General features: G+C 49.4%; 1 protein-coding gene across 3 annotated transcripts; it reads right to left on the bottom strand.

Moving 5' to 3' along the window:
- Positions 1-903: 903 nt before the first annotated feature.
- On the bottom strand, positions 904-27,544 carry ARPIN (actin related protein 2/3 complex inhibitor). Of its 3 annotated transcripts, none has more exons than XM_012463853.2 (6): positions 27,526-27,544; positions 14,852-14,927; positions 12,080-12,212; positions 7,646-7,852; positions 7,078-7,241; positions 904-5,985 (listed from the first exon to the last, which is right to left on the bottom strand). In XM_012463853.2, exons 2-6 carry the CDS (start codon positions 14,894-14,896, stop codon positions 5,977-5,979), a joined length of 558 nt encoding a protein of 185 aa, XP_012319276.2. In that variant the 5' UTR covers positions 14,897-14,927; positions 27,526-27,544; the 3' UTR covers positions 904-5,976. The 3 variants fall into 3 exon arrangements, with proteins under 3 accessions (XP_012319276.2, XP_012319274.2, XP_012319277.2); XM_012463851.2 differs by lacking the exon at positions 27,526-27,544 and adding an exon at positions 17,428-17,536; XM_012463854.2 differs by lacking the exon at positions 27,526-27,544 and adding an exon at positions 17,478-17,496.
- Positions 27,545-27,853: the final 309 nt, after the last annotated feature.

Raw genomic sequence — 27,853 nt, 5'->3', positions numbered from 1 at the left:
ATTAAAATGGTACTATAAAACATAATTATAGGAAGACTGAAATAGATAATTTAGGCTTAAAATAATTTTAAAATGTGATGTAGGAACGAGAAGGAATTCAGTAAATACTATTAGGATAACTGGTTAGCAATTTGAAAATAAGTAGTTAAATATAAAACCAGATAATAACCTAAATAGAAAACGAAATTGAATAATATCTAAAAATATGTATTAGCTTAGAAGCAACAAAAATCACAAAACATCAACAGATAAGTAAAGATTTTATATTTTTAGAAAAAGAATTAACTAGGCTGGGCGCAGGTAATCCCAGCACTTTAGGAGGCCGAGACAAGTGGATCATGAGGTCAAGAGATTGAGACCATCCTGGCCAACATGGTGAAACCCTGTCTCTATTAAAAAAAAAAAAAAAAGAAAGAAAAATATAATAATTCTTTTTTTTTTTTTTTTTTTGAGACGGAGTTTCGCTCTTGTTACCCAGGCTGTAGTGCAATGGCGCGATCTCGGTTCACCGCAACCTCCGCTTCCTAGGTTCAGATAATTCTCCTGCCTCAGCCTCCTGAGTAGCTGGGATTACAGGCACGTACCACCATGCCCAGCTAATTTTTTGTATTTTTAGTAGAGACGGGGTTTCACCATGTTGACCAGGATGGTCTCTATCTCTTGACCTCGTGATCCACCCGCCTTGGCCTCCCAAAGTGCTGGGACTACAGGCGTGAGCCACCGCGCCCAGCAAATATAATAATTCTTTTAAAAAAAAAAAGAACCACAAAATTGCTAAAATTTGGCAAATGGTTATGTTTAAAATATAAATAACTCTGATAAACTAAAAAGATATCACCCCCCCATCTCCCAAGTAGATAAATGGATGAAAGAACTGAGTAACAAAAGGAGAAACCCAGTAGAAAAAGGAAAAAATGTTTAATGCTCACTATAAGTTGGGGGAAAGGCAAATTAAAATATATTAAAATATTTTCACCTTACCAGATACCATTTTAAAAATGTTTTCATACCCAGTTCTGGCAAGGGCAGCATGGAAATGGCTCTCTCCTACATTGCTGGTGAAATTATGGTTTAGAACAACCCTTTTGGGAAGCAATTTGGCAATATAACAACTTTACAAAAGATTTCTTGATTCTTAGTAGAATGACTCCTGGGAATCTGTTCCTAAAGAAATAACCCCCAAATATAGCTGGAGGTGGGGAATTCAGGGAACTATATAATTTTCAACATTGTTTGAAACATGAATTCTGTTGGCCACACAGGGATCAATTTAAATATCTGAAAGTTGGACCATGACGGACTACCCCATGGCAGCAATGTTGGAAATAATTGTTACAAAGCCTCTGCAGCAATATGGAAAGTCATTATGTAACAATCGAAAAAGTCATATCTAATGTTATGTGTGGGTATAGTGTTACAACAACTACATACAAGCACGACAGGTTTTTTAGAATTTGTCTAGCAGGTTTTCCCATTTGTACCAGAAACCTCCCATGCAGGTTTACAAAAACCGAAACTATATACAGAAATTACATGTTAAAAAACCCAAACACTAAAAATTACAATCATGACTGAGTGAAATTGTGAGTCTTTTTTCCCCTTTTAAATATATTTCCTAAGTGCATTGCTATTTATGGAGATTAGTTAAGTCCCTCAAAAATTTTCCCATATCGGCTGGGCGCGGTGGCTCACGCCTATAATCTCAGCACTTTGGGAGGCCAATGGGGGAGCAGATCACCTGAGGTCAGGAGTTCGAGACCAACCTAGGCAACATGGCAAAACCCCATCTCTACTAAAAATACAAAATTAGCTGGGCGTGGTGGCACATGCCTGTAATCCCAGCTACTTGGGAGGCCGAGGCAGGAGAATCTCTTGAACCGGGGAAGTGGAGGTTGCAGTGAGCTGAGATTGAGCCATTGCACTCCAGCCTGGGCAACAAGAGTGAAACTCCATCTCAAAAAAAAAAAAAAAATTTTTTTCTCCATATGAATGGAAGCTCAGAGGATTTTCTTGTTTCTGTTTGAATAAATAAAATAACTGTCAATTTCCATCATTAGGCACACGGTGAAAGGCAAGCTGGACATTGGTGGAAGAAAAGAAATTCAGATGGATAGAGGAAAGGGACTTCCCAACAAGAAGAGCCCAGGCCAGGCAGTGGAAGTGGGGGAGTGGCCTGCTCCGGGAGCAGCCAGCCCTCCATGGGACCCACACAGCCCTTCCCAAACTGTTTCTTGGGACAGCTGTCCCATGAAATGCTCCTCACAAAAATGGGTTCTATGACCAAAGAAATGTGGGCAATACGTAATCACACCCTGCCTTGAAGAGTCACAGTAAACGTTAGTATATTAAAAGCTCTGAGAAATCCTACAGAAATGTTTGGCACATTACGTTTGTCCCAACAAATCAGATCATAGGAACACCACCACCCTTTGTTTCTAGCCCTATTAACAACCTGTGGAAGATCCCTCGGGCTGGTCTGGAGGGATTGTCCCAGAGCTCATAAGGAGGAAGTGAGCAGAAAAAGGAGGGCGGCCCTGAGTTGTGTTAAGGAATTTGAACTTTTCATCTGGGGAGTAATAGGATCCAGTCTAGCTCTGGAAAGCTGCCCCTGGCAGCCACACGGGGGCCCCTGGAAGCTGGGTATCAGCCCTGCCTTATTTCCTTAGCTCCCCACAGGTGTATCTGGGAAGGTTGCCCTGGCTGGGCCTGCCCTCAGGCCTAAGTCAGTCCTGACTGGGCAGGAGGTGCGGAAAATCAGGGGCTTCAGCCCCACCATCTGCTGGGGAGCTGGAGACAGTGTGGCTGTTCGCTGTCTTCCATCAGGATGCTAGGATGAGCCCTGGGTGCCCAGGGACCCTCTGAGACACAGCAGCATTCCATCTTCTCCCTCCTAGTCCCTAGTCCTAGGGAATCGGGTTTTGCCTCAGTTTCCCTACCTGCTGAGCCTAGGATCCTATTCTTTTTTTTCTTTTTGAGACAGGGTCTCACTCTGTCGCCCAGACTGGAGTGCAATGGCAGTCTCAGCTCACTGCAACTTCCACCTCCCAGGTTCAAGAAATTCTCGTGCCTCAGCCTCCCAAGTCGCTGGAACTACAGGCACATGCTACCATGCCCAGCTAATTTTGGTATTTTTTTGGTAGAGATGGGGTTTCACTGTGTTGACCAAGCTGGTTTTGAACTCCTGACCTCAAGTGATCCACCCACCTCGGCCTCCCGAAGTGGGATTACAGGCATGAGCCACTGCACCCCGCTCTGGGGCCCTATTCTTACCCTCAGCCCACTTGGTTTTCCCATCCCAAGGGAGCTGGGTTCAGTTCTCTATACCTCCTAGCCACAGGCTGGGCTCCTGCTAAACAGCAATTCCCCCAGAACCATAACAGCACTGCTTGTGCACCGCAGCACCGCCTCTCACCCAGAATCTGGGCATCATGCTTGACCCCCTTGTCTCCCCTCAGTCCTGTTGGTTTTGCCCCCGAATGCCCCTCAAACCATTAACTTCTGTCCATCTCCCCTGCCACTGCTGTAAAGCAAACCCCTCTAGCCTCTCACCCAGGCAACGGCAGCCGCTTCCTAAAGCAGCTACTCTCCTCCAGTCACTGCGGCCAAATGATCTTTGAAACACAGATCAGATCTTATCACTCTCCATGGGATCCCTGGCTTCCAGGATAGTCCTTAGTTCCTTACCACGCCTAAGGAGACTATGCTCACTCTCCAGCCTCATCTTACACACCAGCCTCCATTCACTGAGCTCCAGTCACGAGTGACTTTTCCTTCCTGAAGCCCCTGCAGGATGCCCACCCTTTCTGTCCCTTTAGGACCTCTGCTATTGACACATTGGGCCTCCTTGTTTGGAATGGTGCCCTGGCCATTTTTTGGCCACAGTGCTTTAGACAGCAGGATATCCCCATTGGGTGACTCAGCCCCTGCTCAGTGTCCCCAGCAATCCTTCTGCTCAGCCACCTCCCTGGCCACACCCATGGATGAGGCTCCAGCATGGCCTGCCTGAGAGAAAGTCCCATTCAGACACAGAACACCAGTGAAGTGGCTACCACATCCTCAGGCCCCTGTATCCAAGACCTTTCTGAAGGGCAAGGAAGCAAGGGACAGCGGAAGGAACATAGGGTTTGCTTTTGACAGCTGTGGGTTTGAATCTTGATTCTGCTACTCATTAGCTGTGTGACTCCGGGCAGGTTGCGTAACCTCTCTGAGACCCTTTTCCTGCTCTGTAATATAAATAGTTCAGTAGTTGAGAATGTGGGCTTTGAAATCTGGGTGCTTGGGTGTCAATTCCTCTTGCCACTGTATACTGTCCTAGAGCTCTGAGCTTTAGTCTCATGAAAAAATGGGGATAATAATCAGTATCTCATGGACTGTTGTGACAAGTAAGATCTCCCAAGTGCTTAGCACAAGTATGAGTCATTATTATCATGGAAATCATCTGGCATTGTGTTTTGACACATTCAAGGGACTCCATAATTATGAGTTCACTACCACCCTCTCTTTTCCCAAGTCAAGCAGGATCCACCAAGTCCTGATGATACGGAGACTTCAGCTCCAGGCCTCTCACAGACCTGGGTGTGGGTGTACCACCACACAGGCAGTGCTCATGACCCAAGAAAAATGGCTTCCTTCCTTCAGCTCCAGGCATCACAGACCCCTGGGTGTGGGTATACTACCCACACGGGCAATGCTTATGACCCAAGAGAAATGGCTTCCTTCTCGCAGGAACACGGCTCAACTGAAAGGCCGTTTACACCTGGCAATAACCCAGTCAGGGTGGAGGAATTCCTTTCTGAAGATTTACTTATTCATAAAAAGTTCTCCAGATGCAAAAAACGACAACAAAGGTATTGTGGTAACTGCAGCCTGGCAGAGTGAGTCTGAGAGATGCGGACCAGCCAGCCACACCTGGGAACGCTGTTGGCCTCTCTGGAATGGCATCTACCAGGAAGGCAGCCAGGGGTATCAGATGACAGGAACCCCCAAGGTGCATGGGATCAGTGGGGGAATAAGAAATGGCAACTCACGGGGGAAGGGTACCGGGGACCTGAAGGCTTGAGGCAGGATAGCAGAGGCTCCAACACGGAGTGCTGAGGATGGGGCGGTGGGGAAGGAAAGCAGGAACCAATGAGAAAAGAGGACGAGCCCCGCTAACTTCTCTCAGCCGCTCTGCATTTATACAAGGGGTATTCCCCATGCTTCACGGAGACCAGGTCCAGTTCCTCTCACGCTGCCCTGGGCTCTCTCCCACCACCTGCCTTCAAAAATAAGGCTGCCATCAGGGCCAGGGTGCTCATGAGGCCAGGGGCAGTAGCTCACGCCTGTAATCCCAACACCTCGGGAGGCCGAGGTGGGTGGATTGCTTGAGTCCAGGAGTTTGAGGAGAACCTGGGCAACATAGGGAGATCTCCATTTCTAATTTCTATTTTTTTTTGAGACAGAGTCTCACTCTGTTGCCAGACTGGAGCACTGGAGTGCAGTGGCACAATCTCGGCTCACTGCAGCCTCCGCCTCCCAGGTTCAGGAGATTCTCCTGCCTCAGCCTCCAGAGTAGCTGGGACTAAAGGTGCACACCACCACGCCTAGCTAATTTTTGTATTTTTTAATAGAGACGGGGTTTCACCATGTTGGCCAGGATGGTCTCGATCTCTTGACCTAGTGATCCGCCCGCCTTGGCCTCCCAAAGTCTAACTTTTTTTTAAAGGGTCATCATATAATGTCTAGGAAGGCTAGACTCACATGCAGGGAGGGGCCCTCCGTGAGCCACAGCATGGGGCCCCATCACCAACACAGTGGTCATGGGTTTGGTTCTAGCAGAGCTTGTTCAAAGAGTATTCCAAGGCGGCTGTGCGGCAGAACCAGGTAAGACTTGGCAGACTGTCCTCTCCAGCTCCAGCGTAGAAGTTCGTGGCAGAGATTCTCAACAATGCTACCAAAGGTGCTGGTGGCCCCGGAGGCATTTACGTCCCACTCACCTCAGTCATCCTAGAGAAATCCAAAGGGAAAAGTAAAGAGATGTGGAGAGAGCACATGTCGTAAGTGTCGCTGCAAGTTATCAGACAAACAACGGTTCAATTGCATGGTGCCTTTGGGGCCCAGGAGTGCCTGCCTGGGCCTCACCTCAGTACAGCTGGTCCTGCAGCTGCAACTGTTTTTCTGTCCAAAACTCACTTTATGAAGACAAAAAGGAATCCAGACACTCACATCTGCCTGCCCCTGCTTTCTCTGGCAAAAGATATCTTCTCCATCACCTAGCTAAATAGCCCATTTTTCTGTGACTTCTTTGCTTTAAATGTTCATTTTGGGGCCTTTTGACATCAATTCAAATCTTTGGGTAAAATATACTTCAGAAAAACAACTGTGAACCTGGGCAACATGGCAAGACCTCGTCTCTACAAAAAATAAAAAAATTAGCCGGGTGCAATGGCGCATGCCTACAGTCCCAGCTACTTGGGAGGCTGAGGTGGGAGGATCACTTGAGCCCAGAGTTCGAGGCTACAGTGAGCCATGATCGTGCCACTGTGCTCCAGCCTGGATGACAAAATAAGACTCCATCTCCAAAAAAAAAAAGAAATGAAAAGAAAAGAAAAGCAATTGTGAATAGGCTGAGGATCAACAAGGGGACTGACTCTCAGCAAAAGAACATCCAGTAAGGACCAGGTCAGCCATTCTCCAGACACTTCAGGTCGGAAGCCCAAATCAAAGGAGGAAAGCTACACATTCAGCTGCTCAACTGCCTCAGCGTGGCCAGTGCATTCACCTGAAGTGGAAATGTTTCGAGACTCAGTGACCATCATTAACACCCCTCTGCACCCCTCCTTCCTACCACTCGGGAATCTCTGGGGCTTCACACAGTTAGTTCAGAGCCAACTTCAAGAAAGGCCCCAGGACGTCATTCTTCACACCTTAAAGGAATTTTCCTGGTGCTAACATACTCCCGGGAGTTTCGCAGAAGCTGGGGGCTAAGATTCACCCTGTGGCCTCTTCATCCTCCCCACAAACTCAGCCAGTATGTGCCACCCTCCTGCCAGGAGACTCAACCGCCCCCACTCCAGGAGCACCTCCATGCTGACTCACCCACTCCTCGTCCTCTGCCCCGTCCCCCTGCTCTCGGGTCTCCGCCGCAGCCCTCTCCGAACACTTTTTGGCCATGATGTTATCTGTCCAGGACGCCCCTGTCTTTCTATCGCCAGCGAAATTACACTTGGTCACTGTCCCAGCCTCAAGTTTGGCCAAAGACTCTGAAAGAAGAGATGAAGTTGAATGTTCTCTGTCCCTGTGGGGGAAACGTAGTGAGGGCTGGGCCCATTCTGGTGGGTCCCCTAGGCCTGGGTTAAGCCACTGTTTCCTCCAGGCCTAGGTGTGGCCAGTGAGGCCCTAGGGGACCCAGTGGGACCCCCAAGGTATGGTGGGGAGAGGTCACTCACAGGAACCGTGGGATTGGGTGGCACCTCAGGACCCAGGCTGTCAGGCCTAATGGCTCCAGGGCACTTGTGCAGGGATTTAGGAGTCAATTTCAAGGGCTTGGTCATGTTCCCATGGAGGCCAGCCCTTGCCTGTCCCATGAGCTCTAGGCAGGAGGAGACCGAGAGCCCTCATGAGCCACTCAGGAACGGCAGGCCAGAGTGAGAGTTGCGCTGCTCACCCAGGAAGGGACCGTCACCCCGCGTCTTCAGCCGAACCCCGGTCCCCAGCTCGAGCTCAATTGCCTCCATCTCCGACTCGGGCATCCAGAACGCCACTGTGTGGTCGGGGGTGAGGCGTTCTGTCAGTGCCAGCAGCTCTGGCTTGTTGACCAGCCGCTTCAGCGCCTCGGGCGTGAGCCTGTCGGTGTCCCCCTTGGCTTCTACCTCTGCAGGGACAGAGTGTGGGAGGGTCATTATCACCGTGGCAGGAAGCACTTCTGCAGGGCCCCTCAGGAGCCAGGTGAGAGCTGAGTGTTTCCAGGATCAGTCACCCGGAGGCTGGGACTCGGTGCCCGTTCTGCGAGTCCTCATCCAGGAACTCCACAGCAGACGTGGACAGGCGTGGGCTGGGCCAGGTAGCCTGGCCAATAACTCGGGCAAGTTACATCACCTCTCTGTACCCGAAAATAGGATAAAATCGGTCCCTACCTGACAGGACCGACATGACGTATAGAGGAGATAAAGCACACGGCACAGCACCGGCACGTGGAACCCTCAGTGGGCAGTCACGTGTTTTCACTATTCCCATCTTACAGATGAGAAGACCAGGGCTTAGAGAGGTTCAGTCACTAGCTCAAGGTCACACGGTAGTACAGGAGGCAAGATTCAAAGCAGGTGAACAAAATTCCACCTTCTCACTGAGACCCCGGTGACCAGGCAGGATTCTCTCTAGGCGCTCGGGGTCTCCCTGGCTGGGGTGGGGTCTGCTGGAAGCAGGAGTAAACTCTGGTAGTCCCCCTCCTCTCTGCTGGCTCTGGCAGAGTTCATGGGCTGAGGAAGGAGTCCTAAATCCAGGTGCTGGATTAGGGGAGGCACACCCCTGGACTGTGAAGTGGGCCCAGCCTCACAGGGCTGGGTGTTCACAAGGCCACACCCCAGCACAGCAACCCGGGGCTCATCCCACAGGCTGCCCGCACCACGCCAAGCCCATCTGGCCACACCTCGCTGGAAAACATCCCAGCCAACCCAAGAACACATTTCATGGAGCACATTCCATTCATGGTGTACAACCTCAGCCCACCTCCGCCAGGATGCCTTCTGGGACTGCACAGATGGCTGCCCCGCCAGCTCCGCTCCATTCTCCTCAGTCCTCCGCCCAGACACCCCTAGACAAAGCATCTCACCTTCTTTGCAAGATAACAGAAGCCATCAAGTGGGGCCCTCACTTCCCTGACACCACCTACCTGTCAACTCATTTTTTTTCTTTTTTTTTTTTTTGAGACAGTCTTGCTCTGTTGCCAGGCTGGAGTGCAGTGGTGCGATCTTGGCTCATTGCAACCTCCCCCTCCTGGGTTTGAGCGATACTCCTGTCTCAGCCTCCCAAGTAGCTAGGATTACAGGTGCACACCACCATGCCCAGCTAATTTTTGTATTTTTAGTAGAGACGGGGTTTCACCATGTTGGCCAGGCTGGTCTCGAACTCATGACCTCAAGTGATCCACCCGCCTCTGCCTCCCAAAGTGCTGGGGTTACAGGCGTGAGTCACCACGCCCAGCCATCAACTTACTTCTGACCACACAAAACATCTCCTCTTTCTGTCTCAAAGAATAGGAGGCCTCTCCTCCTGTCTCAAGCCAGCTCCCCTGCCTGGGCTGCAGACCCCCTCTCCTCCTGAGGACCTGTCTCTCCCTCCCCATTCCTTGACCCTTCCTCAAGGCCTTCCTGCATTCTGGCTTTGACACCTGCTGCTCCAGACCCTGTCTACCCCACCAGAGTCACTGGTGAGCTCTTTCCCTGCAAACCTCTTAGATGCTCCGTATCTCAGACCTGACTAACTCTTGGGCAGTGCCTGACCCCATGCTAGCTCCGCACACCTGTTCCCCTTGGCTTTGCCAGAGACAAGACACCTTCCCCATCCCTCGGATCTTTCAGTGGCTCCATCTCCTGCTCTTCCTTCTCCATTCACCTCCTATGGTTGCAGTTTCCCACGACAGCCTCCTGGGCCCACTGCTTTTCTCCTCCTGGGTCACCCAGTCCACGTCCGTAGCTTCAACACTCCCAAAGTGCTGCAGCCCACTTCTCTCCCCAAGTTCTAGAATTGTCCTCTGAGTCCTCAGAGGACCTCTACCCAGCAGTGCTCCAGCAACTCAAACTCAGTGTGTTCCAGACAGACCTCCTCCCGGCACACTTCTCGCTCCTCCATTCCCCTGAGCCTGGCACCCATGCCCAAGCCCTGGCGTCATCACGACTCCTTTCTCCTATCCCTCCCTCAATAGTTAGGCCAACACGGAGGCCACTGAGCCTCCTCTAGCTTGAGCTGCTCCAGGCTCTGCACCCCCATGGACGGGTCCTTAATCCCAGACTTCTTGTTTTTTTTTCTGAGACAGAGTCTCTCTCTGTCACCTAGACTGGAGTGCAGTGGCACGATCTTGGCTCACTGCAACCTCCACCTCTCGAATTCAAGTGATTCTTCTGCCTCAGTCTCCTGAATACCTGGGACTACAGGCATGCGCCAGCATGCCTGGCTAATTTTTTGTATTTTTAGTAGAGATGGGGTTTCACCATGTTGGCCAGGCTGGTCTTGAACTCCTGACCTCGTGATCCACCCACCTTGGCCTCCCAAAGTGTTAGGATTACAAGTGTGAGCCAGGGCGCCCGGCCAATCCCAGCCTTCTTATCTCCGTCCTAGGTGACCATCACAGCTTCTCCACAGGCCCTGCTGGGCTCCGGGCTATTTACCTCCCTGGGGATTTTCAAACACAGACCTGATCACATCACCTGCCTACTTGAAACTGCACACTACAGGGTTCCGCTGCACCCTTGGTGAGGGCTGCGCTCCTCAGGCCTGCCCCTGCACCCTTGGTGAGAGCTGCGCTCCTCAGAGCTGCCCCTCCTGCTGCCCGCCCTGCATGGCTTCTCATACCTGGGTCAGGAATCCTGAAACTTCCAGACCTTGGGCACCCGCTGCCTCTGAAATGCTCTGCAAATGCCTGGCACCGGGCTGGCCTCTGCTTATCTTTTAGGACTCAGTACTGGCATTCCCCACTCCAAGGCATTCCCAGCCCTGCCTTCCTGGGCTCAGCACCCTTCCCGGAACCCAGCCCCAGGCCTGTCCTTCTCCTCTACCAGACTAAGAACATCTCAGGTATACAACTGGGTCTTGGTCATCCCTGGACCCCTCCGCATGTGGCACAAGGGCTGGCACATGATACAGATGCCTCATCCCACAACACACACACCTAAAATTTAAAAAAAAGAAAACAATTCATGGCCGGGTGCGGTGGCTCATGTCTTTAATCCCAGCACTTTGGGAGGCCAAGGCGGGTGGATCACTTGAGGTCAGGAGTTTGAGACCAGCCTGGCCAACATGGTGAAACCCTTTCTCTACTAAAACTACAAAAATTAGCCAGGCGTGGTGGCAGATGCCTGTAATCCCAGCTGCTCAGAAGGGTGAGGCACGAGAATAGCTTGAACCCATGAGGTGAAGATTGCAGTGAGCTGAGATTGTACCACTGCACTCCAGCCTGGGCGACAGAACACGACTCTGTCTCAAAAAAAAAAGAAAAAGAAAAAACATCATATGTTGAAACGTCATCACTAATGTGAAGGTAGACCTTCAGGAGGTGATAAGTCATGGCATTGAGTGAGATGAGTGCCTTTGCAGAAGAGGCTGAAGAGAGCGCTGCCTCACCTTTTGCCATCTGAGGACTCAGCATAAAGGCACTGTCTTCGAAGCACGAAGCCAGCCCTCACCAGACACCCAATCTGCTGGACCTTGACCCTGGATTTCTCTACCTCCAGAACTGTAAGCAAGACATTTTGGTTGTCAAGCAGGCATGGTGGCACACACCTACAGTCCCAGCTATTCTGGAGGCTGGGGCGGGGGGATCACTTGAAGACTGTAGTGTCCTATGATTGAACCTGAGAATAGCCATGACGCTCCAGCCTGGGCTACACAGCAAAACCTAGCCACTAAAAATGCACAGATAAATCATAATTTTAAAAGTTAAAATAAAACACATTTCTGTCGTTTATACATCACCTGGCCTAAGGCATTTTGTTGTACAGCACGCATGGCCTAAGATAGAACCCCAGAACCAAATGAGGATTCAGGCAGGAAAATGGAGACCGCTGAGGCCCGGCCTGGGCTCTGCACAAAGGCAGGTGGAGCCCAAAGCCAGGTTCATGGGGGATTCTGTCAGACACAGGAAATGCCATGGGGTGGGAAGGCCAGCCTGGGCCCTGGGACTGAGGGGAGGGAACAGGGATCCTCAGAGTGAATGGGAGGCTGGAAGAGGTGCAGCCCCAGGGGTGGGTGGGGAAGCCTCAGGCCAGACACTTGGGCTTCAAGGCCAAGCACACTGCGAAGACACTTTCCAGGGACCGGGAGGCTCAGGAGACTGCCACGTTTTGGGATGGCCCTGAGGGAGGGAGGGAGGGCGGAGGATACCTACTGTAGGAAGACATAAGGAAGCCCCTGTTCACTTTCCTGGTGGCGCCGAAGTTGGGCTCGATTTCATTTCCCTTGGTGTCGAATTGACGGCGATGGATGTGACTGGGCCGGATGTACAGTACGTAGTAGCGCTCCTGGGGCCAGGCAGACAGAGAGTGGGACGCGGCCTCATTCCACAACACACATGCTCTGGGCTCTGGCTGCAACCCCGCTGACCTCACATCTACCCTGGATGCTGTCCTCAGTTCCAAAAGATATTCAAGCTGGGCAGATGCCCCCACCCAAATATTTATTCATTCATGCGTTCACAGGAGCACCTGCCACACAGAATGAGCCGTGCTGGAAGTTCCTAACAGGGCAAGCCAGGGCTTCCACACAGCCAAAGACAAAAACTATATACGGAAAACCGTAACTCAGCCGGGCACGGTGGCTCATGCGTGTAATCCCAGCACTCTGGAGGACCAAGGTGGGTGGGTCGCTTGAGGTAAGGAGTTCGAGAACAACCTGGCCAACATGGTGAAACCCTGACTCTATCAAAAATATAAAAAATGAGCTGGGCATGGTGGTGTACGCCTGTAATCCCAGCTACTTGGGAGGTTGAGGCAGGAGAATCGCTTGAACCCGGGAGGTGGAGATTGTAATAAGCCGAGATCACACCACTGCACTCCAGCCTGGGTGACAGAGCCAGACTGTATCTCAAACAAAACAAAACAAAAACCATAACCCAAGTCAGAGGACCCCAAATACCATGAAGCAGGAATGGGCACTGCTGAGGTGGGCACTGAGAAGGAGCCCTGGGTGAGGGTAGCCACTCTGTGCCTTCCAACAGATGCAGTGCCTGGGACAAACCACTCAGTTTCACCACCACATGGAGATAACATGATATCTGTGGTTAAGAATATTATGAGGGTTTGGCCAGGCGCGACACCGGAGGCTCACACCTGCAATCCCAGCACTTTGGGAGGCCAAGGCGTGCAGATCATATCAGGAGATTGAGACCACCCTGGCCAACATGGTGAAGCCTGGTCTCTACTAAAAATACAATAAATTAGCTGGGTGTGGCAGCACGTGCCTGTAAACCCAGCTACTTGGTTGGCTGACGCAGGAGAATCACTTGAACCCGGGAGGCGGAGGTTGCAGTGAGCCAAGATCGTGCCACTGCTCTCCAGCCTGGGTGACAGAGTGAGACTCCATCTCAAAAAAACAAAAAGATATTATGAGGGTTCAAGGAGTTAAAGAGGGGCAAGCACAGTGCCAAACATGAGTGTGCTGTAAATGCTGTTTGCCATCTGTTCAAGGCAGGTGGGTGAAACGCTCCCACGGCCTGCAGAACAGGAGGCCACTTCCTGGTAGAATCAAGAAAGGTGAAGTCTGGGAGGGTGGGGAAATCAGCAACCGTGGAAGAAGAAGCTGCAGAAGAATATTAAAAGCCTGGGACAGTATAGAAAATAAAAGTCAAGAGTTCCCTGTGCATGTTTGAGCTATGCAGGGCATCCAGAGGCCTTCTGAGAACCCAGGCTGGGAAAGCAAGTGGGCTCGGTTCGGGACGGGCCTTGAGTTGGCATTCGGAGTTTGGATTTTATCTAGTGGACAAGGAATCCTGAAAGGTTTCTGAGCAGCGGCGAGACCCTCAGAGATGTCTTTCTGGAAAGACATTTGTCCTGTTAGCAACAGGGCAGGGATGAGCTCTGGGGACAGTCAGAAGGCAGGGGGACAGGAGCAAGGTGTCATCAGGACAGGCTGAGGGCTCCTCTAAGGTGAGCCGCCATGGACAGAGGAAGGGAAGGCGGGGAGGGGAAGAAAGGAAGGGGAGGAGCCCGGCAGGACCTGGCACTGCTTACCTAGGTAGGGGACAGTGAGGGTTTGCAGCCTGGTGGCTGGGAGGGCAAGTGCACCATCACCAGGAATGGAGCTCAGGGAGGCAAGTTTGAAGAGGGGCTGGGAGAAGGGCCTGCCTGAGGGCAGCGGAGGCAAGCGAGCCCCACATCAGCATGGGGACACTGCTGGGCTCTCCCGGGCAGGCTGGCTCGGGGCTCTGATGGGTGTTCCCACCTGCTGACTGTGTGCTAAGGAGGGGAGGTGCAGCAAAATACCTCCTGACATCAAAACAGTGCTGAGCTGGGGGCTGAGGCTGTTCCTGTAGGGTACAGGAGGGACATGCAGGGTCCATGTAGCACCAGCACCTGGTCTACTGGAGAGGGCATTTTTAGAGACCAAGCTCAATTATAGAGACCAAGGAGATAAGGTGGTCAGCACATCTAGGTGGGGCTTTTTGAAAGAGGAGTGGAAAGTCAGAACTAATGCTCAGAAAAAAGACACAGGCTAGTACCGGATGGTGAATGACAGATGTACCCAAAGACACCTGAGATGGGGTGGCAATACAGGGCAGGATCCAGGAGGCCAAGAGGGCAAAGGCAGCCAGGACATCAACATGGGAATGGAAGCCCAGACAGTGCCAGAGGTTACAATCAGGTGAGATCGGGGTTGAGGGCCTGGTCTGCCTTCTCAGTCATAAGCCAGGCTCTCCTGGCAAGAACATAGACCCTCCCACCTGTCTGCTGCCCAACGCAGCCTTAAACCATTCTCCTTCCAGCTGGTGGTCCCATGTGGCTGTCAATCTCCTGACCTACTTCCTACTTGCTTTCTAAGCCCATCAAGAAAGGAGCTAGATCCCAAGTCATGGCACTGGAGGAGTTGGGCACAAGGAGAGGCCACAGTGGGTGACAACGGTGAAGTCAGAGCCCCCCAGCTAGCACCAAAGAGGCATCCTCACCTTCCTGCCATGGGCATCCAAGATGCTATGCCGAGACACATCCATCAGCTCTCCCTCCAGCAGCACACCGTTTCCCCTGGGGATGGAAAGGAAGGGAGAGCTGGTTCTGACAGTTCTCAGCAAGTCTCACCAGTGTGCTATTCACCTAGCCCCAAGCAGACTGGGTACTGAGCCTCCTGTCCCTCTGCTTCCTATGTAGGGGCCTCCAACCCTGCAAGGGTCCCAAAGGCTGGGGTACTGCCCAGACACCAGGAGGAACCTTGTCGGGCTGCCCTACGATCAAGCTATGGTCCCTCCTACAGGGCCACTGGGAGTTACTGGAACCAGAGCCTGTCTCATCTACAAAACGGGGAGACAAAGAGCCGTCTGGCTTGGCTCCTCTGATGAGGACATAAGATCATGTATGTGAAGGTGTTTTGGAAGCTATTAAGTGCTTACTAATATCAAAGATTTTACTTTTTTATTAGGCCAAACGCCGGGGGACGTATCTAAGCTGCAATATATTATTTTCCCTTTCCACCTGTTTTTATTTTTATTTTTATTTTTTATTTATTTATTTATTTATTTTGAGATGGAGTTTCGCTCTTGTTACCCAGGCTGGAGTGCAATGGCGCGATCTCGGCTCACCACAACCTCCGCCTCCTGGGTTCAGGCAATTCTCCTGCCTCAGCCTCCTGAGTAGCTGGGATTACAGGCACGCGCCACCATGCCCAGCTAATTTTTTGTATTTTTAGTAGAGACGGGGTTTCACCATGTTGACCAGGATGGTCTCGATCTCTTGACCTCGTGATCCACCCGCCTCGGCCTCCCAAAGTGCTGGGATTACAGGCGTAAGCCACTGCGCCCGGCCCCTTTCCACCTGTTTTTAAACATTCTCATATTAAATATCCATGTGGTCATTAACCTGAGGAAATGGTTATTGCTGAGAGGTGAAGAAACCAAAACTCAGAAGCGTGGGACTAGCTCAAGATCACACGGTCCTCACCGAGGTAAGGCGGACCCCTGGCTTCCTGACGCTGGCTTTCATAAAGGCAGAACCTGAAGCCTTCCTCTTTCGCATCGACAGAAATGGGAGATGGGTGGGGACAGCTGGAGATGACAGTGAAAGAGGGATGGGAGGGGAAGGGAAAACTCCACCGAACCTGTCTCTATCCAACCCATCCCCACCACCGGCAATTATTTTTCTAGATATTTAACTGACAAATCAAGGCTGTATGTATTCAGGGTGCACAAAGTGATGATTTAAGTACATACTATGTAATGGTTACCACAAATTAATGAACACACCTGCCAGACCCCATGCTGTACATTAGATCTCCAGAAATTGTTTATTCTATAACTGAAAGTTTGTGCCTTTGATCATTTCCCCACCCACAACCCCGTCCACTATTCCCTGGCAATCACTGTTCACTGTTCTTTTGACAGAATCTCACTCTGTCGCCCAGGCTGGAGTGCAATGGCATGATCTCGGTTCACTGCAACCTCCACCTCCTGGGTTCATGCAATTCTTGTGCTTCAGCCTCCCAAATAGCTGGGATTACAGGTGCCCGCCACCACCCCCTGCTAATTTTTGTATTTTTAGTCGAGACGAGGTTTCACCAATAACCATTTCACCATTAACCATTTCCTCGCGTTAATGATCACAAGGCTATGAATGAGAACAGGAATATGAGAATGTTTAAAAACAAGTGGCAAATAATGTATTGCAGCTTAGATACCTCCCCGCAAATGTGGCCTAATAAAAAAGTAAAATCAGCTGGGTGTGGTGGCTCACGCCTGTAATCTCAGCACTTTGGGAGGCTGAGGCAGGCAGATCCAGAGGTCAAGAATTCCAGACCAGCCATAGTGAAACCCTGTCTCAAAAAACAAACAAACAAAAAAATAAGTAAAAGTTTTGATATTTAGTAAGCACTTAATAGCTTCCAAAACACCTTCACATACATGACCTTATGTCCTCATCAGAGGAGCCAAGCGAGGCGGCGAGCCACCGCCTGGCCCGTTCTGCTGTTTCTATGGTTCAACCCTTTCAGATTCCAAATAGGAGATCACACAGCATTTGTCTGGCTTATTTCACTTAGCATAATTATTTAGTGCAAGTGTAAATGGAATGGTCCGTTCCACCTCTTAACCCTGTGACGACAGGGCCTGGCCCTCCAAATCTTCCTCACCCAGGCAGGCCCTGCTCTCCACCAGCCCGCCCGCTGTCCCCGCCAACTGCCCTTCTGGGGAAGGCATGAGCCTGTGCAGAGGCAGCTAAAGTTTCTAGTTATGGGGTGGGTGGGGCCGGAGGTCGGCGTGAAGCGACGCACAGCCTCGGGAGTCGCCTGTGGGGGTCGGGACCCTCTCCTGAGGGCAGGCGACAGGCGGGAAGCTTTAAGCCGATCTGTGTCCTGGGGTCGCAGGGCGGGCGCTGGGAGGGGCGCAGGAGAGGCGAGCTGGAGGCGGAGAGGCGAGCTGGAGGCGGAGAGGCAGCCCCGGGGACCCCGTTTTCCTCCACCTGCGTCCCGCCCCCCGATCCTAGCGCGGGTTCGAGCCCGGGCAGGGGAGGCCGACCCGAGCCGCGCGCCCAGGCCTACCCCTGGTGGGCGGCGGGGTCCCAGGCCCCCGGCAGCCGCGCGCTCTGTACCGCCTTGTTCCGGAGCACTCCGTCCTGGTAGATGCGGCTCATTCTCGCGACCGCCTGGGCACCCGCCACACTGCCTGCGCGGGACAGGGGACGCCGCGCGGGAACGCAATTTCCAGCCAGCGGATCCGGGAAGGACGCGGCCGGGGCCCGGGCGTTCCTGGGCGGGATTTAAAGGGGCCGAGCCCCATTCCTGGCCGCCAGGCCGCGCGGCGAGGGTGGGGCTTCCGGGGGAACCCTGGCGGGGGAACCCTGGCGGGGGCTGAGCACCAAAAGGCAGCAAGGCCAGGCATCTCTCCTGTCTCTCTCTCTTCCTCATTCCTAGAGGAAGATCGCTGCCCCAGCACACGCACGAAAGGGAACCTGAGGCCCCGGGATCCTAGGAGAGAAGCTCCTCTGTAGGATCCGCCCGGGAAGAATGGGTTTCGGGAAGCAGCCACGAAGAACAGCCGTTAGGAGGATTGGGTGGTCCGCTCAGAAGCCGTCCGTTCCGCCCGCCCGCGCTCTACTGCATGCCAGGGATCCGCGACGAGGGAGCTGGGGCCTGGGTGTCAGATCAAGGACGCCTAAGTTTGAGTCCCAGCTGTATGAGCTAGGGCAAGGCCCTCACCCTCTCTGAGCCCACGCTTCTTCCTCTGTGAAATGGGTCCCTATCAGAGGGGTTGTAAAGTTTAACGAGCTCATTGTTGGGGAATCTTTGTTCTTTTGTTGGGTTTCTTCGTGCCAGGCCCGGGACAGGTGGGCCCATTCAGGGAGGCCAGGTGTACCCTTTGGGGGCGAACCAGGGCGCCCGGCCCTCTTATTTTATTTTTCAATTGTTATACAGCTAGAGAAGCCTAAGTTTTGGGCCTCTCACTTCCATGAGCCCTTATTGAGGCCGATGTTGGAAGGCTCTCACGTGTTCACACGGGCATCCGCTTCTGTAAAATTTTCATAGGTGGCCAGGCATGGTGGCTCACGCCTGTATCCTAGCACTTTGGAAGGTCTTGGCGGGCGGATCACGAGGTCAGGAGATCGAGACCATCCTGGCTAACACGGTAAAACCCTGTCTCTACTAAAAATACAAATTAGCCGGGCGTGGTGGCACACACCTGTAGTTCCAGCTACTCGGTAGACTGAGGCAGGAAAATTGCTTGAACCCGGGAGGCAGAGGTTGCAGTGAGCCGAGATTGTGCCACTGCACTCCAGCCTGGGCAACAGAGCAAGACCCCGTCTCAAAAATATATATTTTTTCTGTAGGCAAGGCAATTTTGCTTCAACCAGAGACCACTTTTTGGCCCAGAATTCTCCTCTGCCTCATGTCAAGTGATGGTGGAGTGGATATGAGTGAGGGGAAACTGACATGGAATACATTTAGTTTGGGTTTAGTGGAATACATTTATGAGGTCTGTCGGCTTCTCCACCTATAACTAAGGTAATACCGGCCATCCTGGTGTAGAGATACCCTACCTCCTTCTGTGCTAACACATCTGGTGTACAGCACAAAGTGGGTGACAGGAAGGAGCAGGGCCGGAGGTCACATCACAGTAGAAATGTGCCCTCTAGTGCCGGGCACTGAGACTTCGTGGTGCTGGAGGAGGAACAAGATGTGAAGCAAAGTGCCAGGAGCTGGCGTGGAGATAATTCTTTGGGCTGGGCGCGGTGGCTCATGCCTGTAATCCCACACTTTGAGAGGCCGTGGTGGGCAGATCACTTGAGGTTGGGAGTTCAAGACCAGCCTGGCCAGCATGGTGAAACCCTGTCTCTACCAAAAATACAAAAATTAGCCAGGTGTGGTGGTACGGACCTGTAATCCCAGCTACTCAGGAGGCTAAAGCAGAAGAATCTCTAGAACCTGGGAGACAGAGGTTGCAGTGAGCCAAGACTGTGCCACTACACTCCAGTTTGGGTGACAGAGCGAGACTCCATCTCAAAATAAATAAACAAACAAACCAAAGAAAATCCTTCCAGTTATCAGACAGATGAAATGATAAGCAGAAGGGTCTCCTTAACTATAGTCAAAATCAAAGTTCTCTCAGGAGTGTCTTCCCTAAAGCTGTGCTTGTAATTATAAACAAACCAACCATTTTTCTCCCTGTCTTTTGATGGGCATCAGGCAAAATAGAATGTGTCAGAATTCCTGTATAGGGCACAAATGTGTAGCAGTAAAACAAACAAAGTGCATTTGTGTGTGGAGTCTTAGATTTTATGCATCAGATCGCATCTTAGCATATCTGACACTCTCGTCCTGACAAAGTCTGGTGGTTCCAGAAGAAATAGCATGCCAAATTGCCACCAAGCCAGTGAAAGAGCCTGAAGAGATCACAGACACACCACAGGGCGAAAGAAAAACAAAGGAATCGCTCAAGAGAGAAAGCATAACATGATGCCAGAATGAAGACCAAACCTATCCATCACATCACATCAATAAATGCAAATGGAGTAAGCTCAGTTTGGAAAGAAAATCTATAATATGCCTTTAGATCAGACATCTCTCTTTCCTCTCTTATTTTATTTTATTTTATTTTATTTTTTTGAGACAGAGTCTTTCTCTGTCACCCAGGCTGGAGTGCAGTGGTGTGATCTCGGATCACTGCAACCTCTGCCTCCCGGGTTCAAGCAATTCTCCTGCCTTAGTCTCTCAAGTAGCTGGGATTACAGGCATGCACCACCACACCTAGCTAATTTTTGTATTTTTAGTAGAGAAAGGGTTTCACCATGTTGGCCAGGCTGGTCTCGAACTCCTGACGTCAGGTGATCCGCCCCCACCTCGGCCTCCCAAAATGCTGGGATTACAGGCATGAGCCACTGCTCCCAGCCTAGATCAAACATCTCTCTCTTTATTTATTTATTTTTTTTCTTAAACATCCAGCCCAAAATGTCACAAACATCTCTTAACGACACATCAGAGCCTCTTGGCCTCACATTCTTCCAGGGCTTTTGACCTATCCTCACTTCTCTGTAGAGACCAACTCTGGCTAGGGTCCCACTGATTTCATGTGGAAACAATCCCTCATGATGATGATAGGGACACTGTTACTAGTGGTAAGTGGTTCATGATAACCCTTGGCATGAAGTGGCATCAAAATTATTAAGGTTTTCACCTGGAGTTATTTAGGGGTGAGCTGTAGGTGGAGACTGAAATTGGGCAGGTAAACGGGGTGTCTGTGGCATCCGACTGGTATTGGGGCAATGATCATTATGAGACATGTAGAGTAGGTGAGCTTTTATTGGGCCAGGTGTGGTGGCTCATGCCTGTAATCTCAGTGCTTTGGGAGACCGAGGAGGTAAGATCACTTGAGGCCAGGAATTCAAGATCAACCCGGGCAACATAGTAAAACCCTGTTTCTACAAAAATTATTTACTGGCCAGGCGCGGTGGCTCACGCCTGTAATCTCAGCACTTTGGGAGGCTGAGGTGGGCGGATCACCTAAGGTCGGGAGTTCGAGACCAGCCTGACCGACATGGTGAAACCCTGTCTCTACTAAAAATGCAAAAATTAGCCGGACCTGGTGGCACATGCCTGTAATCCCAGCTACTCGGGAGGCTGAGGCAGGATAATTGCCTGAACCTGGGAGGCAGAGGTTGCAGTTAGCCGAGATTGCACCATTGTACTCCAGGCTGGGCAACAAGAGTGAAACTCTGTCTCAAGGGAAAAAAAAAAGAAATTTTTTGTTGTTGTTGTTGCGGGAGACCAGAGCCTTATTATTTGTTACTCAAATCAGTCTCTAGAAAACTATTTTGGTATCTATGAAAACTGAACACAGGCAAACCTTATGATCCGGCTATTCCACTCCCAGGTACACAACCAATAGAAAAATTTACATATGTACACCAAAAGATATAGACAAGGCCAGGCTTGGTGGCTCATGCCTTAATCCCAACACTTTGTGAGGCTGAGGTGGGAGAATCCTTTGAGCTCAGAAGTTTGAGACCAGCCTGGGGAGCATAGTGAAATCTAGTCTTTACTAAAAGTAAAAGAAATTGGCTAAGCCTGGTAGATTGCCGCTGTAGTCCCAGCTAGTTAAGCGGCTGGGACAGGAAGATCCCTTGAGCCCATGAAATAGGGGCTACAGTGAGCTCTACAGTTGCACCACTGCACTCCAGTCTGGGTGACAGAGCAAGACCAAATTTCAAAAAAAAAGGAGGTGGATCATGTGAGGTCAGGAGTTCGAGATCGTCCTGGCCAACATGGTGAAACTCTCTACCAAAAATATAAAAAATTAGTGGGGCATGGTGGCACGCACCTGTAATCCCAGCTACTCTAGAGGCTGAGGCAGGAGAATCGCTTGATCCTGGGAGGTGGAGGTTGCAGTGAGCCAAGATCGTGCCACTACACTCCAGCCTGGGCCAACAGAGTGAGACTCAACCTCAAAAAAAAGAGATATATTCAAGCAAATTTATAGAGGCCAGGCGTGGTGGCTCACACCTGTAATCCCAGCACTTTGGGAGGCCAAGGAGGGCAAATCACGAGGTCAAGAGATGGAGATCATCCTGGCCAACATGGTGAAACCCCGGCTCTACTAAAAATACAAAAATTAACTGGGCATGGTGGGGCATGCCTGTAATCCCAGCTACTTGGGAGGCTGAGGTGGGAGAATCGCTTGAACCCGGGAGGTGGTTGCAGTGAGACAAGATAGTGACACTGAACTCCAGCCTGGGCGACAGAGTGAGACTGTGTCTCAAAAAAAAAAAAAAGATAAAATAAAAATAATTAATTTAATTTAATTGTTTAAAAAAGAAATATTTGAATGTGAAATGACATGTATGTGAGTATTGTTTGAAACAGCAAAATACTAGAAACAACCTAAATTTCCATCAATGGGAGAATGGCTAAATAAATAACAAAATATCAATTCAAAGAGATGCTATACAACCATAAAAAAGAATGAAGCATGTGCATACACAGCAAACATGTATGTATGTATGTGCACACACAATATTAATTGATTTCACTTACGGGTAAGTGAAAGCAGCAAAGTACAGTACAGTGTACTCAGCAGCTACTCATTTAACTGATATTGGCCAGGCCCAGTGGCTCATGCCTGTAATCCCAGCACTTTAAGAGGTTGAGGTGGGTGGATCATCTGAGGTCAGGAGTTCAAGACCAGCCTGGCCAACATGGTGAAACCCTGTCTCTACTAAATTTACGAAATTTAGCTGGGCATGGTGGCATGTACCTGTAATCCCAGCTGCTCGGGAGGCTGAGGCAGGAGAATTGCTTGATCCTAGGAGGTGGAGGTTGCAGTGAGCCAAGATCATGCCACTGCACTTCAACCTGAGCAACAAGAGCAAAACTCCCTCTCAAAAAAAAAAATTTTTTTTTATATTAACGGAAGACTTCCTCTCTACTGAGAACTGTCCTAGGTGCTGGACATATACAGGTGAACCGAACAGATGAGATTCCAGCTGTCATGAGGCAGACATCCTGGTAGAGGAGAGGGACAATGAAGAAATAAAGCAACCCAGAAATGAGAGAGGTTCAGGCAGTGTAGATGCTATGAAGGAAACTCCACAAAGGAAGGGGGCGGAGGGAGAATGGGTGGTCAGGAGCCAGGGAGCCAGGAAGACTTCTCTAGAAGGCGCCTTTTGAGTAAGGTACTGGGACCTGCACAAGCAAAGGCCAGGAGGCAAGAGAGAACGTAGAGTGTTGAGGGTACAATGAAATAAGACTGATGGAGTGCAGTGACTGTCAGGGAGTGCAGCACAGATGAGGTCTGAGCAGCAGCCAGGGCTCAGAATGTGTATTTTATTCTAAAAACACGTTCTCAGTGCATAAAAAACTGGGGATATATATATATATATGTATATATGAATGCATTTATTCTTGCATGTATGCGTCTTTTTTTTTTTTTTTTTTTTTTTTTTTTGAGATAGAGTCTTGCTCTGTCACCCAGGCTGGAGTACAATGGTGTGATCTTGGCTCACTGCAACCTCCACCTCCCAGGTTCAAGCGATTCTCCTGCCTCAGCCTCCCGAGTAGTTGGGATTACAGGCCTGTGCCAAGACACCCAGCTAATTTTTGTATTTTTAGTAGAGACGGGGTTTCTCCATGTTGGCCAGGCTGATCTCAAACTCCTGACCTCATGATCCATCTGCCTCAGACTCCCAAAGTGCTGGGATTACAGACGTGGGCCACTGCACCTGGCTTGTTTCTTTACGTACATAATATTTCTGGAGGGAGAAATAAGAAACTGATTATGTGGCTGCCTCCAGGGACCGAAGCTCCAGGGTGGGAAGGAGACTTATGTTTCATTGTGTACTTTTTTATGCTGTTTGATATTTTTACCATGTACATGAATTACTTTTTCAATTAAAAACTAGTTAATGTTTTAAACTGTGAAAACATCTTAACATTCAATCTTAGTTGTAATCAGATAAATGCAAATTAAAACATCAGGGAAATAAGATTTTTCGGGAAGGATTTAAAAACTCATAAAGCTCATCATAGATGAGGATATGAGAAAATGGACTCATTTGTTGTTTGTATGTTTTATTTGTCAGAATGAGCATTGGCAAACCTTTCCTGAGGATCACTTGACTGTGTTGGTATCAAAGGCCTTAATTTTTTTAGTACATTCTTGCCACAACAATTTCATGTCTATTAATTTTCCCAAAGAATCAGGAACAGATGCAAAGATTAAGGTGCAAAGATATTCATTCCAGCAGCTTAATAATAGGAAAGTTACAGAAACAATTTAAATTCTAATACTAGTCATTTATTTAAATAAACTATGGTATATCCATGTAATAGAATTGCATGACTATATTTTAAATGCTGTTAAAGAATATTAATGGTGTGCAAAAATATCACCAATTTTCTGTTGGATGAAAAACACCGTCACAAAAGAGAATGTTCCATATTCCAGTTTTAGCACACACACATATGAAGACTACGAAAAGCCTGGACATGGTGGCTTGCATTTGTAATCCCAATATTTTGGGAGGCCAAGGCAGGAGGATTGCTTAAGCCCAGGAGTTCAAGACCAGCCTGGGAAACAGTGAGATCCCATCTCTACTTAAAAAAAAAGACCGCAAAAATATTAGCAAAAGCTAATAAATCATAGGTGATTTTTGGTCTCTTTATTATCATACTTTTTGTAAATGACTTTTACTTTTGAATCTCAAGTGCATGTAATTAACAGACTGTAGGCCGGGCACAGTGGTTCATGCCTGTAATCACACTATAGGCCGGGTTCAGTGGCTCACACCTGTAAACCCAGCACTGTAGGCTGAGTGTGGTGATTTACGCCTGTAATCCCAGCACTTTGGGAGGCTAAGGTGAGCGGATCACCTGAGGTCAGAAATTCGAGACTAGCCTGGTCAACATGATGAAACCCTATCTCTACTAAAAATACAAAAATTGGTCAGGCATGGTGGCAGGAGCCTGTAATCCCAGCTACCAACTACTCGAAAGGCTGAAACAGGAGAATCGTTTGAACCCAGGAGGCAGACGTTGCAGTGAGCTGAGACCAGGACACTGCACTCCAGCCTGGGAGACAGAGCAAGACTCCATCTCAAAAAAAAAAAAAAAAAAAGATTGTAATTCTGAATGAAGAACACATTATAGGCTGGGGCAGTGGTGAATGCCTGAAACCCCAACACTCTGGGAAGCGGAGGTGGGAGGGGTGCCCAGGAGGTCAAGGCTGCAGTGAGATATGATTGATTCATTGCACTCCAGCCAGGGCAATACAGTGAGACCCTACCTAAAAAACTAAATATGAAATTAAAACAAATTTTTAAAGAGCACACTATGCCGGGCATGTTGGCACGTGCCTGTAGTCCCAGCTACTCGGGAGGCTGAGGTGGGAGAATCGCTTGAGCCCAGGAGTTCTGGGCTGTAGTGCACTATGCCAATCAGGAGTCCGCACTAAGTTCAGCATCAATATGGTGACCTCCCGGGAGCAGGGGACCACCAGGTTGCCTAAGGAGGGGTGAACCGGCCCAGGTTGGAAACAGAGCAGGTCAAAACTCCCATGCTTATCAGTAGTGGGATCGCATCTGTGCGTAGCCATTGCACTCCAGCCTGGGCAATATAGCGAGACCTCGTGTCTAAAAAATAATAAATAATAAATAAAATTTAAAAAAGAGCACACTATAGTTATTTGCCCCACGTATGGTCAAGTATTTTTATAACAGTAATAAATAATGATAATAAATTTTTATAATAAACTCTCATAACTCCACCACCCAACTACAACATAACCAGTAACTCTCTATCCCCATCCTTCCTCAACTAAAAGTAACCACCATCCTAGTTTTGTGTTTATCAGTCCCCTGCTTTTTAAAAATTTTTTATTTTTTCAATTGTGGTAAAAGATACATAACAAAATTTACCATCTTTACTATCTTTAAGTGTACATTTATGTGGCATTGAATGCATTCACATTTTTATTTTTATTTTTTTAGACACAGGGTCTCATTCTGTCACTCAGGTTGGAGTGTGATGTGATCATAGCTCACTATAATCCCATACTCCCAGGCTCAACCTGCCTCAGGCTCCCAAGTAGCTAGCATGATAGGTGCACACCACCATTCCTAGATAATTTTTTAATTATTAAATTAAATTAATTATTTATTTTTTAGACAGAGTCTTGCTCTGATGCCCAGGCTGGAGGACAGTGGCATGATCCTGGCTCACTGCAACCTCTGTCTCCTGGGTTCAAGCGATTCTCCTGCCTCCGTCTCCTGAGTAGCTGGGATTACAGGTGCCTGCCACCATGCCTGGCTAATTTTTGTATTTGTAGTAGAGATGGGGTTTTGCCAAGTTGGCCAGGATGGTCTCGAACTCCTGACCTCAGGTTATCCACCTGCCTCAGCTTCCCAATGTACTGGGATTACAGGCATGAGCCACTGAGCCAGGCCAATTTTTTTTATTATTATTAATTTTTGAGATAGTGTCTTGCTCTGTCATCCAGACTAGAGAGCAGTGGCATGATCATGGCTCACTGCAGCATCGACTTCCTGGGCTCAAGCAATCCTCCTGCTTCAGCCTCCTGAGTAGCTGGGACTACAGGCACACATCACCACACCCAGCTAATTTTTTCTACTTTTTGTAAAGTTGGGGCTTCACTATGTTGCCCAGGCTGGTCTGCAAACCCTGGGCTCAAGTGATCCTTCCATCTTAGCCCCCTAGCTAGAGTGTAATGGCACCATCTCAGCTCACTGCAACCTCTACCTCCTGGGTTCAAGAGATTCTCCCACCTCAGCTTCCCAAGTAGCTGGGACTACAGGCATCCACCACCACCCCTGGTTAATTTTTGTATTTTTAGTAGAGAAGGGGTTTCACCATGTCGGTCAGGCTGGTCTCGAACTCTTGACCTCAGGTGATCTGCCCGCCTTGGCCTCCCAAAGTGCTGAGATTACAGGTGTGAGCCACTCCGCCCAACCAACATGATTTCATATAGCAAATGTTACAAATGGATTTCTGAAAGTCCTTGCTCTTCCCAAATCAGCATAACCTGACTACAATAGGATGTGGATGACTTGGCTGAGGGACAGAATATGAGAAATGATTACTTCTCCCTGGTCCCTGATATTTGGTGCAAGTATGACAGTTTGCAAGGTAATGTTGACAGGATACCTCCCTAATGCTAGCCCTCAAAGCAGAAATATTAGGGTAGAGTTTCTCCAAGATTGCTCCCATTTAGCAATGCCTGTTTCTTTATGAATATTGAGGAATTGTCCATTCAGATCAATATTTGCACTGGAAGCTCTAGGAGAAACCCCTGATTCTGATATTCTAATTCTCAGAGATAATTTGCTTCTTCATGGGGTACATAAGACAAATAAAGATTTAAATACCATCAAAATGTGACCAGATGCCCAAGCAGACAGCCTGTCTGTCTGATCAGACAGAACAATATCTAGTAATTAGAGCAGAGGAGCCAGGAGAAGGTCCCTAAATCAATGCACACAGAAATCACACTGGCCACACTGCTCTTTCAAAGGCCCCACTGCTCTGTCCCTTACAGTGAGCCTTAAGACGTATCCTACTTTGACTATGAAGAGTATTATTTTCTAAAACTCTGTCTTGCAGATAGCTTCAGGAATGAAAAACAAAATGTAATACCAGCATCCAGGAGTCTCAGGCACCTCTGAAACCACGACTATCCATGAATAGATCTGCGCCCAGTGTGAAGGCATCTAGGCAAAGGGAAAAGAAGGTTTAATTCGTCCCTGGAAACAGGAAAGTTTTTCAGGTGCTCCAGTCAAATCAGCCGCACTGAATGGAGCATCACTAGAGATCCATTGAAAGAGGACACTTGGCTGGTTGAGGTGGCTCAGGCCTGTAATCCCAACACTTTGGGAGGCCAAGGCGGGTGGATCACCTGAGGTCAGGAGTTCGAGACTAGCCTGGCCAACATGGCAAAACCTCATCTCCACTAAAAATACAAAAC

The sequence above is a fragment of the Aotus nancymaae genome, unplaced genomic scaffold, assembly GCF_030222135.1.
Source record: "Aotus nancymaae isolate 86718 unplaced genomic scaffold, 86718_ANA_hifiasm-v0.15.2.pri h1tg000014l, whole genome shotgun sequence".
NCBI lineage: Eukaryota > Metazoa > Chordata > Mammalia > Primates > Aotidae > Aotus > Aotus nancymaae.
This window is presented reverse-complemented; position numbering and strand designations above follow the sequence as displayed.

Bases quoted from the DNA above. Each gene is read 5' to 3' on its own strand.
- ARPIN (XM_012463851.2), bottom strand. From the start codon at position 17,519: ATGAGCCGCATCTACCAGGACGGAGTGCTCCGGAACAAGGCGGTACAG. The intron at 14,928-17,427 runs GTAGGCCTGGGC...TTCCATCCCCAG, and splicing joins GACCCCGCCGCCCACCAGGG to GGGAAACGGTGTGCTGCTGG. The intron at 12,213-14,851 runs GTGAGGATGCCT...GCCTGGCCCCAG, and splicing joins TGGATGCCCATGGCAGGAAG to GAGCGCTACTACGTACTGTA.